This window comes from Scyliorhinus torazame, chromosome 7 (assembly GCF_047496885.1).
Source record: "Scyliorhinus torazame isolate Kashiwa2021f chromosome 7, sScyTor2.1, whole genome shotgun sequence".
NCBI classification, from domain to species: Eukaryota; Metazoa; Chordata; class Chondrichthyes; order Carcharhiniformes; family Scyliorhinidae; genus Scyliorhinus; species Scyliorhinus torazame.
Window position 1 is genome coordinate 304,216,264 of NC_092713.1, and position 15,381 is coordinate 304,231,644.

Genomic DNA, 15,381 nt, shown 5'->3' on the forward strand with positions numbered 1-15,381 from the left:
GCTCCTCCGACAGTGCAGCACTCCCTCAGTACTGCACCTCTGACAGTGCAGCACTCCCTCAGCACTGACCCTCTGACAGTGCAGCGCTCCCTCAGTACTGACCCTCTGACAGTGCAGCACTCCCTCAGCACTGACCCTCTGACAGTGCAGCACTCCCTCAGTACTGCCCCTCTGACAGTGTAGCACTCCCTCAGTGTTGCTCCTCCGACAGTGCAGCACTCCCTCAGTACTGCTCCTCCGACAGTGCAGCACTCCCTCAATACTGACCCACTGACAGTGCAGCACTCCCTCAGTACTGCCCCTCTGACAGTGCAGCACTCCCTCAGTACTGCCCCTCTGACAGTGTAGCACTCCCTCAGTGTTGCCCCTCTGACAGTGCAGCACTCCCTCAATACTGACCCACTGACAGTGCAGCAGTCCCTCAGTACTGCCCCTCTGACAGTGCAGCACTCCCTCAGTACTGACCCTTTGACAGTGCAGCACTCCCTCAGTACTGACCCTCTGACAGTGCAGCACTCCCTCAGTACTGCCCCTCTGACAGTGCAGCACTCCCTCAGTGTTGCCCCTCTGACAGTGCAGCACTCCCTCAGTACTGCCCCTCTGACAGTGCAGCACTCCCTCAGTGTTGCCCCTCTGACAGTGCAGCACTCCCTCAGTACTGACCCTCTGACTGTCCGCACTGTGCTCGTTGTGTCACCTTGGAATACATGCTCTAGTCTCTGAAGTAGATTTGAACCCTCGGCCATTTTATGGTTGCAGGTGTCACTGGCAAGGCTGGCATTTATTCCTCCTGATTGGAGGCTGTTTTATGTTCCCCAAGCACCTGGTTTGATTTTCAGATCCTCGTCAGAATGTTGTTGAGGGAAATTGTATGAAACTGGCGTCTGACTGAGATTATTGCCCCTTGTTTTCTTGGATTATAGACCACTGATTTCTCTCTCTGGCAGGGCTGCTGGTGGGAACCCTGGATGTTGTTCTGGACTCAAGTGCGCGAGTCGCCCCCTATAGGATCCTCCATCAGACTCAGGACTCCCAGGTGTACTGGAACATTGCGTGTGGTAAGCACCAAGTGTGAGCAGAGATCCTATCCAAACTTGGTAACTCACAGTGACTAAAATAAAGAAAATTAGGGCCCGAAAGCTTTGTAGATCGTGCATTATGTGAAAGCTAAAGAAAATGTTGTGCGGTCCCTGCCATTGACGCACCAATGTGATTTCCCGTGCTGAGCGTGCTTTATGCTTCCTTGAGTACAGATTAAGGGTCAATTTAAATGAGGTTCAGATATTCAAAGGGGTTGATGATGGCCGTAGAGGGAACTATTTTCTCTGGTGGGAGAGTCTTTATTCTTCTATGTGGGCATTGCTGACAAGGTCTGCACCTGGGATTAGCATCCCTAATTACCTCTGAACTTGAGTGGATCAGCGGGCCATTTCAGAGGGACAGTTAAGAGTCAGCCACATTGCTGTCGGTTTGGAGTCACATGTAGGCCAGACCGGGTAAGGACGGCAGATTTCCTTCCCTAAAGGACATTAGTGAACCAGATGAGTTCTTCCAACAATCGGTGATAGTTTCACGGTCACCCTTACAGAGATTAGCCGTATTAATTCAACTTAAATTCCGCCAGTTGTCATGGTTGGATTTGAAACCACGTCCAGAGGGCATCAGTCTGGGGCCTCCTGATTACCAATATGCCACTGAGCCCTCAAAGTCCAGAAACAGGGGGTACAACCTTAAAATGAGAACTGGGCCATTCAGCAGTGATGCCAGGAGGCACCCCTTCACACAAAAGGGTAGTGGAACTCTCTCTACACGTAAGCTCGAGGGAGAGAAAGAGAGAGATGGGGAGAGGTTCATGGCGAAATTCAAAGCTGACATTAATCGATATTTGGTGGATGTCAGTGGTGAGGGACATGGAGCATACCAGGTAGCTGGGGCTGGAATCAGCCATAAGTAACAGAACAGGCCTAAGGGGCTGAATGGACTACTGCTGCTCCCGCGGCAATTTCTCCCTTCCATTTACAGACTCATAGTCCTCGGAAGAAAGAAATGGAATATGAGTGAAATGGATTTAATGTAAAATGAGTTCAGCTCTAAAGATCCGGTGTCAACAACTGCCATGTTACAACAAAGGTGGAACTTTCATACTGTCCAAAAATGTTGTAGTTTAGAGTTTAACATTGGGAGCTCAGTCGCTGCACCATTATCATAGATCATAGAATTTACAGTGCAGAAGGAGGCCATTCGGCCCATCGAGTCTGCACCGGCTCTTGGAAAGAGCACCCAACCCAAAGTCAACACCTCCACCCTATCCCCATATCCCAGTAACCCCACCCAACACTAAGGGCAATTTATCATGGCCAATCCACCTAACCCGCACATCTTTGGACTGTGGGAGGAAACCGGAGCACCCGGAGGAAACCCACGCACACACGGGGAGGACGTGCAGACTCCGCACAGACAGTGACCCAAGCCGGAATCGAACCTGGGACCCTGGAGCTGTGAAGCAATTGTGCTATCCACAAGGCTACCGTGCTGCCCATACTGAGGTGCTCAACACCTTGAGGGGTTTTGTTGGAGTAAATAGGGTAAATCTATCTCCAGTCAGTAACAATTGGCTAAAAACAACCAGAAGAGCTGTTAGCCAACACAGAACAAGAACAAAGAAAATTACAGCACAGGAACAGGCCCTTCAGCACTCCCAGCCTGCGCCGATCCAGATCCTTTATCTAAACCTGTCTTCTATTTTCCAAGGATCTAATTCCCTCTGTTCCTCGCCCGTTCATATATCTGTCTAGATGAATCTTAAATGATGCTATCGTGCCCGCCTTTACCACCTCCGTTGGCAAAGCGTTCCAGGCACCCACCACCCTCTGAGTAAAAAACTTTCCACGCACATCTCCCTTAAACTTTCCTCCTCTCACCTTGAAATCGTGACCCCTTGTAATTGACACCCCCACTCTTGGAAAAAGCTTGTTGCTATCCACCCTGTCCATACCTCTCACAATTTTGTAGACCTCAATCAGGTCCCCCCTCAACCTCCGTCTTTCCAACGAAAACAATCCTAATCTACTCAACCTTTCTTCACAGCTAGCACCCTCCATACCAGGCAACATCCTGGTGAACCTCCTCTGCGCTCTCTCTAAGGCATCCACATCCTTCTGGTAATGTGAAGACCAGAACTGCACGCAGTATTCCAAATGTGCTCTAACCAAAGTCCTATACAACTGTAACATGACCTGCCGACTCTTGTACTCAATACCCCGTCCGATGAAGGCAAGCATGCTGTATGCCTTCTTGACCACTCTATCGACCTGCGTTGCCACCTTCAGAGTACAATGGACCTGAACTCCCAGATCTCTCTGTACATCAATTTTCCCCAGGAATCTTCCATTGACTGTATAGTCCGCTCTTGAATTAGATCTTCCAAAATGCATCACCTCGCATTTGCCTGGATTGAACTCCATCTGCCATTTCTCTGCCCAACTCTCCAATCTATCTATATTTTGCTGTATTCTCTGACAGTCCTCCTTGCTATCTGCAACTCCACCAATTTAGTATCATCTGCAAACTTGCTAATCAGACCACCTATACCTTCGTGCAGATCATGTATGTATATCACAAACAACAGTGGTCCGAGCACGGATCCCTGTGGAACACCACTTGTCATCTTTCTCCATTTTGAGACATTCCCTTCCACCACTACTCTCTGTCTCCTGTTGCCCAGCCAGTTCTTTATCCATCTAGCTAGTACACCCTGAACCCCATACGACTTCACTTTTTCCATCAACCTGCCATAGGAAACTTTATCAAACGCCTTACTGAAGTCCGTGTATATGACACCTACAGCCCTTCCCTCATCAATTAACTTTATCACTTCCTCAAAGAATTCTATTAGGTTTGTAAGACATGACCTTCCCTGCACAAAACCATGCTGCCTATCACTGATAAGACCATTTTCTTCCAAATGGGAATAGATCCTATCCCTCAGTATCTTCTCCAACAGTTTGCCTACCACTGACGTCAAGCTCACAGGTCGATAATTCCCTGGATTATCCCTGCTACCCTTCTTAAACAAAGGAACAATATTAGCAATTCTCCAGTCCTCCGGGACCTCACCCATGCTCAAGGATGCTGCAAAGATATCTGTTAAGGCCTCAGCTATTTCGTCCCTCGCTTCCCTCAGTAACCTGGGATAGATCCCATCCTGACCTGGGGACTTGTCCATCTTAATGCCTTTTAGAATACCCAAAATTTCCCCCTTCCTTATGCTGACTTGACCTAGAGTATTTCAACATCCATCCCTAGCCTCAACATCCATCATGTCCCTCTCCTTGGTGAATACCGATGCAAAGTACTCATTAAGAATCTCACCCATTTCCTCTGACTCCACGCATAAATTTCCTCTTTTGTTTTTGAGTGGGCCAATCCTTTCTCTAGTTACCCTCTTGCTCTTTATATACGAATAAAAGGCTTTGGGATTTTCCTTAACCCTGTTAGCCAGAGATATTTCATGACCCCTTTTAGCCCTCTTTATTGCGCGTTTGAGATTTGTCCTACTTTCCCGATATTCCTCCAAAGCTTCATCAGTTTTAAGTTGCCTAGATCTTATGTATGCTTCCTTTTTCATCTTAGCTAGTCTCACAATTCCACCCGTCATCCATGGTTCCCTAATCTTGCCATTTCTATCCCTCATTTTTACAGGGCCATGTCTGTCCTGCACTCTAATCAACCTTTCCTTAAAAGACTCCCACATTTCAAATGTGGATTTACCCTTAAACAGCTGCTCCCAATCCACATTCCCTAGCTCCTGCCGAAGTTTGTTATACTTGGCCTTTCCCCAATTTAGCACTCTTCCTTTGGGACCACTCTCGTCTTTATCCATGAGTATTCTAAAACTTACGGAATTGTGATCACTATTGCCAAAGTAATCACCGACTGAAACTTCAACTACCTGGCCGGGATCATTCCCCAATACCAGGTCCAGTATGGCCCCTTCCCAAGTTGGACTATTTACATACTGCTCTAAAAAACTCTCCTGGATGCTCTTTACAAATTCTGCTCCATCTACGCCTCCAGCACTACATGAGTCCCATTCAATGTTGGGGAAGTTAAAATCTCCCATCATGACCACCCTATTGCTCCTACATTTTCCTATAATCTGTCTACGTATTTGTACCTCTACTTCACGCTCGCTTTTGGGAGGCCTGTAGTAAAGTCCCAACAATGTGACTGCACCCTTCCTATTTCTTAGCCCTACCCATAATGCCTCAGTGCTCGGATCCTCCATCGTGCCCTCCTTAATCACAGCTGTGATATCATCTCTGACCAGTAATCCGACTCCGCCACCCCTTTTACCTCCCTCTCTATCCCTCCTGAAGCATCCATACCCTGGGATATTTAGTTGCCAGTCTTGCCCTTCCTGAAACCAAGTCTTAGTAATACCAATAACATCATATTCCCAGGTACTAATCCAAGCCCTAAATTCATCTGCCTTACCTGCTACACTTCTCGCATTGAAACAAATGTACCTCAGACCACCTGTCCCTTTGCGTTCATCATCTCTTCCCTGTCTACTCTTCCCCTTAGTCACATTGAGTTTATTATCTAGTACCTTACTGGCTTCAGTTGCTGCCTATTTACTGACCTCTAACTTCCTAATCTGGTTCCCATCCCCCTGCCACATTAGTTTAAAACCTCCCCAACAGTGTTAGCAAAAGCACCCCCTAGGACATTGGTTCCAGTCCTGTCCAGGTGTAGACCATCCGATTTGTAATGGGCCCACCGCCCCCAGAACCGGTTCTAATGTCCCAAAAATCTGAACCCCTCCCTCCTGCACCATCTCTCAAGCCACGTATTCATTCTGACTATTCTTGAATTTCTACTCAGACTGTCTCGTGGCACTGGTAGCAATCCTGAGATTACTACCTTTGAGGTCCTACTTTTTAACTTATCTCCTAACTCCCTAAATTCAGATTGTAGGACCTCATTACGTTTTATACCTATATCGTCAATGCCTATATGCACCATGACAACTAGCTGTTCACCCTCCCCCTTCAGTATGTCCTGCAGCCGATCTGAGACATCCCTGACCCGTGCACCCGGGAGGCAACATACCATTCGGGAGTCTCGTTTTCGACCACAGAAACTCCTGTCTACTCCCCTTACAATTGAATCCCCTGTGACTGAATCTCACGGTGCCATGAGCCTGGCTACTACTGCCTTTCCCTGGTGAGTCATCTCCCCCAACAGCATCCAAAACGGTATACCTGTTTTGGAGGGAGATGACCGCAGGGGACACCTGCACTGCCTTCCAGCTCTTTCTCTGCCTTTTGGTCACCCATTCCCTGTCTCCCTTACCAATCCTAATCTGCGGTGTGACCAACTCACTGAACGTGCTATCCACGACCTCCTCAGCATCGCGGATGCTCCAAAGTGAGTCCATCCGCAGCTCCAGAGCCGTCATGCGGTCTAACAGGAGCTGCAGCTGGATACACTTCCCGCACATGAAGGAGTCTGGGCCATCCGCCGCGTCCCTGAACTCCCACATTGAGCAAGAGGAGCATAACACGGATCTGGGATCACCTGCCATTTTTACACTTCCAACAGTAAGTTTTTTTAAAATTTACTCCCCTTCTCAGCAATCACTCACTCAGCACCCACTGCGCCCCGCACGATAACACCTCAGGGAAAAGAAAAACTACTTACCAGTCACAGCCAATCACTTACCTGCAGGCTGTGACGTCACGGTTCAACTTCTTTCTACTTCTACCTGTCCTCGAGTCTCCCTCTTGATCTTTACTCGGCTGGGATCCTTACAGTGATTGTCTTTTTTTTTTGGTTAGAGGAGGAGGTAGGGAGGGAAACACTGAAGAAGTGTTTCGGGTTTAACTGTCACTTGACAACAGCTCCTCCACAAACCACCTTTTGGATACAGTGACCGCAATGCACGGATGCAAATTTTCCCCGCAACAGCCAATCAGCAGCTCCGCTCTACTGCCCTCTGCTGGATGCTTGCCTTGACTTGAACGCCGAGGGTGTCTTGCTCAGGTACACTTTCTGGATGCAGTGACCGCAATGCACGGTTGCAAATTTTCCCCGCAATGAGCCAATCAGCAGCTCCGCTCTACTGCCCTCTGCTGGAAGACGTGATGGATCGAATGGCCTCCTTCAGTGCTGTATAATTCTGACTCCATCCAGTTGATCCTGGAACTAATTTGATTTGACTTTTTTCAATTCAATGACAGGATGTGGGCGTCGCTGGCTGGTGAAGCCAGCCTCCCCGTACCGGCTGGCACCGGAATGCGACTAGGGCCTTTTCACAGTAACTTCATTGAAGCCTACTTGTGACAATAAGCGATTATTATTATTATGAAGCAGATGGGAATTTCATGAGGCTTATAATTCCAGAATTTTATCGAATTCACATTTCATCGTCTGCCATGGTGGGACTTGAACCTCGGCCCCCCAGAGGATTACCGCAAGTCTCTGGATCACTAGACCAGTGACAGCACTGCTTCAGCACTGCATCCCCTTCAATGGGCCTGTTTCACTTTGTGATGAGTGCAGTCGGGAAGAACGGTGAGAGTTGACCCTCCGTCTCCCATCGTTACCCTGGCGGAACACTTGCTGGAATGGATAACTGCAGTTATGCAGCCTGGAGAATATGCAGTTCAGCAACGCTATTGGCTTTCCATCTCACTGCCCACCCACCAACGCCATCTTCCTCAATCCTAGAATCACACTCTATAGAAGGAGGCCATTTGTCCCACCATGCTGTGACAGCTCTTTGAGAAAGGTATCCAATCAGTCCCACGCACCTTCTTCTTTTCCCCTTACACCGTCAAGATTTTATCCTTGAAGTATTTATTCAGATCCTTTTTGAAAGTTACTACCAAATCTCCACCACCCTTTCTGGCTGAACATTCCGGATCATAACTACTCACTCAGTTTAGAATCATAGAATCCCTGCAATTCAGAAGAAGGCCATTTGGGCACCACGGTAGCTTAGTGGTTAGCACAGTTGCTTCACAGCTCCATGGTCCCAGGTTCGATCCCCGCTTGGGTCACTGTCTGTGCAGAGTCTGCATGTTCTCCCCGTGTGTGCGTGGGTTTCCTCCGGATGCTCCAGTTTCCTCCCACAGTCCAAACATGTGCAGGTTAGGTGGATTGGCCATGCTAAATTGCCCTTAGTGTCCAAAAATAAAAGGTTAGGTGGGGTTACTGGGATAAAGGGGGATAGGGTAGATGCGTGAGATTTAAGTAGGGTGCTCTTTCCAAGGGCCGGTACAGACTCAATAGGCTGAATGGCCTCCTTCTGCACTGTAAATTCTATGATTTGGCCCGTCAAGTCTGCACCGACCCTCCAAAAGAGCACTCTACCCATGTTCACTCCCCCAACCATCCCCTGCCCTATCCCCGTAACCTAACCTGCACATCCCTAGACATTAAGGGGCAATTTAGCATGGCCAATCCACCTAACCTGCACATCTTTGGACTATGGGAGGAAACTAGAGCACCCGGAGGAAACCCACGCAGACACGGAGATAAAGTGCGAACTCCACACACACAGTCACCCGAGGCCGCAATTGGACCTGGGGCCCTGGAGCTGTGAGGCAGCAGTGCTAACCACTGTGCCACCATGTTTAAAAAAAAAATCATATAATGCATATCTCCTTCTGTCACCTCTGGTTGTTTTTTGTTTAGTGTTTGATTATCAGTACTTAGGAGTGATCTGGGTGTTTCCTTATGCTACCCAATGGCTAGGTACCTGCAGGAAAGAGATCACCGGACATTGGGAATGGCTGGAGCTCAATCTCCTACAGACGCTGTCCGTCTTCGACAATGAAGAGGATGTGACGACCTTTGTCAAAGGGAAAGTTCAGGTTAGTGGCAAAATGGTTTACTGACGAGGAGTGTGAAGCTTGGTCACTGACCAGCACTTTGACCTCCCTCGTGGCTCACTCGAGAAATGAGTTGCCCCGTTGAGGTATCTGGGAATCTAACTACATGCTGCTGAAATTAAACTGCTCTCTTTGCACCTCAGAACTGCTACCAGCATGATTTAATGAACGCAGCAAAGGTGATGTGGATGCTTATATTGTGAACTCAAAAACAACAACTTGCACCTTTTTTTTTTAATAAACGTTTTATTGAGGTATTTCTTTGGCATTTTAATAGCAACAAAAGGAACAATATAAATAACAAGAGAAATATATACATAGTGCAAAAACAACTTGCACCTTTAATGTAGAAAGTACATTTATAATTCATAACTCCACCTGTTAATATCCTTACACAACTGAAATAAAGCATCTCAGTTATGAAATTTTCAATTGACTCTCGCCCCATTAATCTTCTAAACTAATCGCAGGGTATTCTCGCTGAAGAAAACAAAAACAAAGAGGTGAAGGAAGATGAAGATTCCGGAAAGTTCAAGGAGGCGGAATTGAAAATGAGGACGTTGTTTGGAATGCCAGAAGTGGAGAAGTTGGTGAATTACTACTCGTGCAGTTACTGGAAGGGCAGAGTCCCTCGCCAAGGATGGGTTTACCTCAGTGTCAATCACCTCTGCTTCTACTCCTTCCTCCTGGGCAAGGAAGGTGAGAACCCCCCTGAATATCACTTCACGCAGGACGACTGCATGACGCCGGTTAACAAAGTTGGGAAACCAAACATTTGGGGTTCGCTTCCAGAGGGATAGAATTGAAATACAGACTTTTGTTAAACTCCTTTCAAACCTCAGTTAGACCAGACTTGGAGTTGCTGTGAGCAGTTCTGGTTACCATATTATGGAGACACTGGAAAAGGTGCAGGAAGGACTTACTAGAATGACACTGGAATTAAAGGATACACCTTTCCACTTGTTTGGGGGCTCCAAGCTAGGGGCCATGAAAATAAGAGAGTGGTCACTAATGAATCCATGGGACTGGTTCAGAAGATCAACTATGGTATTGAATGTGAGCAGGCTTGAGGGGGTCATATGGTCTACTCCTAAATACTTGGATGCATTAACATGTTAAACCAATTACCAAGTGTACGGATATTTTATTTCACCGATACGTCTCGATTTATTGGCCAAACTTTTCCAACCGCGCCCCCCCCCCCCCAAGCGGGATATTCTGGTCGCACCAATGGCGATCCCCCCCCCCAACAACCCTGCAGGTTCCCCAGTGGTAGAGAACGTGAACAAGAGGAAAACCCGCTGAGCGTGGTGCGACTGGGAGATCCTGCTGCCAGCCAATTGCAAGGCATCTCCGCTTCCGCAAAACCTGCCACTGGGAGGGGGGCGGGAGACAGGCAGGACAGCATTAGTATAATGGGGGGGGGCGCAGGCAGGACAGCATTAGTATAATGGTGCGGGGCACAGGCAGGACAGCATTAGTATAATGGGGGGGTGCAGGCAGGACAGCATTAGTATAATGGGGGGGGCGCAGGCAGGACAGCATTAGTATAATGGGGGGGGTCGCAGGCAGGACAGCATTAGTATAATGGGGAGGGCGCAGGCAGGACAGCATTAGTATAATGGGGCGGGGCGCAGGCAGGACAGCATTAGTATAATGGGGCGGGGCGCAGGCAGGACAGCATTAGTATAATGGGGGGGGCGCAGGCAGGACAGCATTAGTATAATGGGGGGGCGCAGGCAGGACAGCATTAGTATAATGGGGCGGGGCGCAGGCAGGACAGCATTAGTATAATGGGGGGGGGCGCAGGCAGGACAGCATTAGTATAATGGGGGGGGCGCAGGCAGGACAGCATTAGTATAATGGGGGGGCGCAGGCAGGACAGCATTAGTATAATGGGGGGGCGCAGGCAGGACAGCATTAGTATAATGGGGGGAGGCGCAGGCAGGACAGCATTAGTATAATGGGGGGGGCGCAGGCAGGACAGCATTAGTATAATGGGGGGCGCAGGCAGGACAGCATTAGTATAATGGGGGGGCACCGGCAGGACAGCATTAGTATAATGGGGGGGGGGTTGCAGGCAGGACAGCATTAGTATAATGGGGGGGGGGGCGCAGGCAGGACAGCATTAGTATAATGGGGGGGGCTCAGGCAGGACAGCATTAGTATAATGGGGGGTGCGCAGGCAGGACAGCATTAGTATAATGAGGGGGGGCGCAGGCAGGACAGCATTAGAATAATGGGGTCGAGATTTAACCAAAATATTTGATGGGCAGCACGGTGGCACAGTGGTTAGCACTGCTGCCTCACGGCGCCGAGGTCCCAGGTTCGACCCCGGCTCTGGGTCACTGTCCGTGTGGAGTTTGTACATTCTCCCCGTGTTTGTGTGGGTTTCGCCCCCACAACCCAAGGATGTGCAGGGTAGGTGGACTGGCCACGCTAAATTGCTCCCTAATTGGAAAAAATGAATTGGGTACTCTAAAATTTCTTTTTTTTTAAAAACAATTGATGTTTCACATATAGTATTTTATTCTTTAGTATTTAAGCATCATTAGACGACATTGCAGACACCATTCCCTCTTTATTGGTTGCATCTTTGCAATTTTGTGCTGTGGTGATGATTGGGGAGCTGGGTGAGGTATCATCCAACTCATGGATAGTGAATGAATTTGCTCCTCTTGTTCCAGTGAAGCTGGTAATTCGATGGGTTGATGTGACCCAGCTGGAAAAGAATGCCACCCTTCTCTTCCCTGAATGCATCAAGGTGAGCGTCAGAGACCGGGAACACTACCTGTCCATGTTCCTCAACATCAACGAGACCTTCAAGCTGATGGAGCAACTGGCCAACATAGCCATGCGGCAGCTGCTGGACAACGAGGGTTTCTCTGAAGACAAGTGTCTGCCCAAGCTCAAGAAGTCGCTCAAAAATGTATCAGCACTTAAACGGTTTGTTGTTGTACTGCTATCTTCTTTTCCGTTTTGGTGCCCTTGATGTGGTTTTGCAACCAACCAAAGGCAGCTTCCAGCCAGGTGCCCATGACGGAACTGATGACATTTCTCGCCTGTCTGTCTCTGGTGGCAATGGAATGGTTACTTCAGTCTCAGCTGAGCTCTGCGGTTAGCACCTCGTTAGCTTGACTGCGAGTTGAATGAAGCTGTGACTGTCAGATCTTTGTGTCGGGGAGTGAGCAGGTTGAGAGCAGGTGGTAAGGCGAGTTCTTCCCAATGTCCTGAGGCTAATATTCCCCCCCATCCATCAACTCCAAAACAAAACAGCTTAACTCATCATTCATCTCAAAGCCGTGTTTGGGATCCTGCAAAATGTTTAATGCATTTGCTAAATAACAGTGGCAACTGTCCGCCAAAATAATTCCTTGTCGTTGAAATATTTCCAATAATGTGACACTTTTACATAAATGGTCACTGGCTCTTGAGGCTCATCTTCTGTGGGTGGAATTTTCCCAAAAAATGACTGTGTAATTTTGCAGCCCACCCCACCCCAAAAGCCGTCTTTGTACATATTTAAATCCATTTAGGTGAATGGTAATCAGGTTCACCCCCCTGCTGAACCTGATTGTCTGCTGGGAGGGCCCGGAAGCATCATGAACTATTTGGCACCAGTACGAATCCTGTTTCACGGCTCTCCTGGTGTTTTGCCGAAATTGCGGGATTTGCGCTGGGCACAACCGTGGCCAGAAAATCGCCCAGTGTCGGCATTTGTTTCCCATTCCTTTAGTCATTATGTAATTGATTCTCTACGTGCATGTCGCTCCTCCTTTTCATTATATTGGTAAAGGAGGAGACTATTTATTCCGTTAAACTTATTCCCACCACTCAATCAGACTATGCTGATCTACAATCAACTCCATCCACCCATTTTACCAAAAGTTTAATGATTTCAGATTTAAATGTATTAATTGAGCTTGCAACTATTTTTGTGAGTGGGAGTTCTGCACTTCCACCAACCTTGGCATGAAGGCGTGTTTCCTGGTTCTGATTTAAGGTTATGTCCCTTGTCCAAGCCCTCCACCAATGGGGGAAAAAAATTCTCTCTCGCTATTCTATCAATTCCTGAGACCAATATATCCTTTCTAAGGTTCTATGCCAAGAACTGTACACCATATTCCAGATGTGGTCATAACCATATGTGACTTTCTTGTAAGTCATGGATTGCTCATCCGCCACCTATTGATGACATTTTGAGTTAAGGGAACGGGATAACTTGGATAACTCATATTTTGTGTTCAGCGTTGAGGACTGCGGGAAGAAAATTATCCTCGTGTTGCCTCCAGTCCTGTTACCAATTCCATTGGATCTGTGCCCTCTAGTTATTAACCCTGCTGCCGCTTTGAAAAGAGTTCCTTCCTACGTATTCGAGCAAAAACCATGAATGATTTTAAACACCTCTATTAAATCTCACCTTAATCTTCTCCAATCTCTCCACATAACTGAAGTCCCTCATCTCCTACATGTTCAAATAAAACTCTTCTGCACTCTCTCCAAAACCTTGACATTCTTCCTAAACTATCTAGCTGTGACAAAGAGTCAGCCACACCTGAAACGTCAGCTCTGTTCTCTCTCCACAGAGGCTGGCAGCCCTGCTGTGATTTTCTTTCCCCAGCATTTCCTGTTTTTGTTTCAGATTCCAGCAACCGCAGTAATCTATATCATTGTTTCATTCAGGTTGAGCATTACTTCCTTCTTTTGTACTCTATTCCTCTATTTCTAAAACCTAGGATGTCAGGTGATTATTTAGTAGCTTCTTCAATTTGGCCTTCCTATTGGTCTTCCTTTTTTTTCACTATTTGGTCTCCGACTGCATTTAGTGGGCCTCCTGAGAGGCTGGGAGAAGACGGTGGAATTTTTACTCCTATCACCACAATCTTGTGATGAAAATGCTCCCACATCACGGTGGGGAGCTCGAGAATGTTAACCCAGTGTTGGTGAATGGGCAATGCGATATGTCCTAGTTAGAATGGTGTGTGACCTGGAGTTGGTGTTGTTCCCACAATGCTGTTGCCATTGCCGTTCTCAGTAGTAAAGTGGATATCAGTCTTGGCTCAATGTTAGCACGAAGAAAGTAATTCCTCTTCTGGGGAAATTGAGGAGAAAGGGACCCAAGCTTAAAAGTGGAACCAAGTACATTCTGGAGTGGAGTTGTGTGGGTTCACACTTCCAATCCAGCGCATCAAGCACGTAATCCAGGCTGACACTCCCAGAACAGTACTGGGGGAGCACCATACTGTGTTACCTTTCAGGTGAGGCATTACATTGACATTCCATCTGTGCTTTCAGGTGGGTGTACCTACCTACAGCTCGGGGACTGCAGTGCATCAAGAAGGCAGCTCACCACCGCCTTCTCGAGGGCAACTAGAGATGGGCAATAAATGCTGATCTAACCAGCGACACCGACATCCCCTAAAATGAAGAGATTTTATTCTGCAAGGCCAATATTTATCACTCAACCAACATCACTAAAATTGCCTGGTCATTTATCACATTGCTGTTTGTAGCAGGTTGATGTGCGCAGGTCGCCTGCTGCGGTCTCTACATTGCAATAGTGACTATACTTCAACAGGTACCTCGTTGACCGCAAAATACTTTTGGGACCGCTTGAGATTGTGAAAGGTGCTACAGAAATGCAAATTTTTTCCTTCTTAGTGGTCATGTGCAGGGAGTTGGGGAGACTTTGTGTAGACTTGGTGAGTATTTTATTTGGTTAATCTTTGGAACTGAAGAAAGATTCAAGGTCTTGGACTTCAAATTTAGTGAGCAACTTGTCCAAATTGCCATTATCCTAATCCTTTCAAACATCTCTTTTTGGAAGGTTTTTTTTTTTCCCTTTTCATCAAATCTGTCCTCCACCTGCAGGGACTTAGATGCTCGGGCCAAAAATGAGAGATACAGATCCACGTTCCAACTGCCAAAGGATGAACGATTAGACGGGCATACGGACTGCACCCTCTGGACCCCCTTCAATAAAATGCACATCATGGGACAGATGTTTGTCTCCAACAATTACATCTGCTTTGCTAGCAAAGAGGAGGAAGTCTGTAATCTAATTATACCGCTGCGGGAGGTGAGATTGGCACTTGATCTCTGGGTGACCCCGCGTTTTTTTTTGTTTTGGGCTCGAGCATTGAACCTTTGAGCAGTTTCCAGAGACGAAGGGAAGTGACATAAATGCTGGAAATCCTTAGGGGGTAAATTATGAGGACCTGTGGTATAATCTTTGTCATCTAATTCTTGTGTTATTTTCTGAAATAAATACCAAATGAATTGCAATATAGATAAATGTGAGGTAGGATGTTTTGGTTGGAATAATAAGAAAATTCCATACGGTTGGGATATTCGTCTAAATGGGGGAGTAAGATAAACTGAAGAATCTGGGAGCGCGGACACATGAAACGCAGCTACACCTTTTCTGAATATTTCAATTTTCAGTCGTCTGGTTTTTACCTACTCATGGACTCGCCATCAC

General features: G+C 47.4%; 1 protein-coding gene across 2 annotated transcripts in view; it reads left to right on the top strand.

The window, feature by feature from the left end:
- LOC140427143 (TBC1 domain family member 9B-like) overlaps positions 1–15,381 on the top strand; it is a 95,764-nt gene that overhangs the window by 11,172 nt on the left and 69,211 nt on the right. For both annotated transcript variants that reach the window (XM_072512687.1, XM_072512688.1), the window contains exons 2-6: positions 948–1,058; positions 8,764–8,882; positions 9,371–9,599; positions 11,588–11,846; positions 14,772–14,979. In XM_072512687.1, coding sequence (XP_072368788.1) covers positions 948–1,058; positions 8,764–8,882; positions 9,371–9,599; positions 11,588–11,846; positions 14,772–14,979 — 926 coding nt within the window. The remainder of the gene's footprint in view (positions 1–947; positions 1,059–8,763; positions 8,883–9,370; positions 9,600–11,587; positions 11,847–14,771; positions 14,980–15,381) is intronic.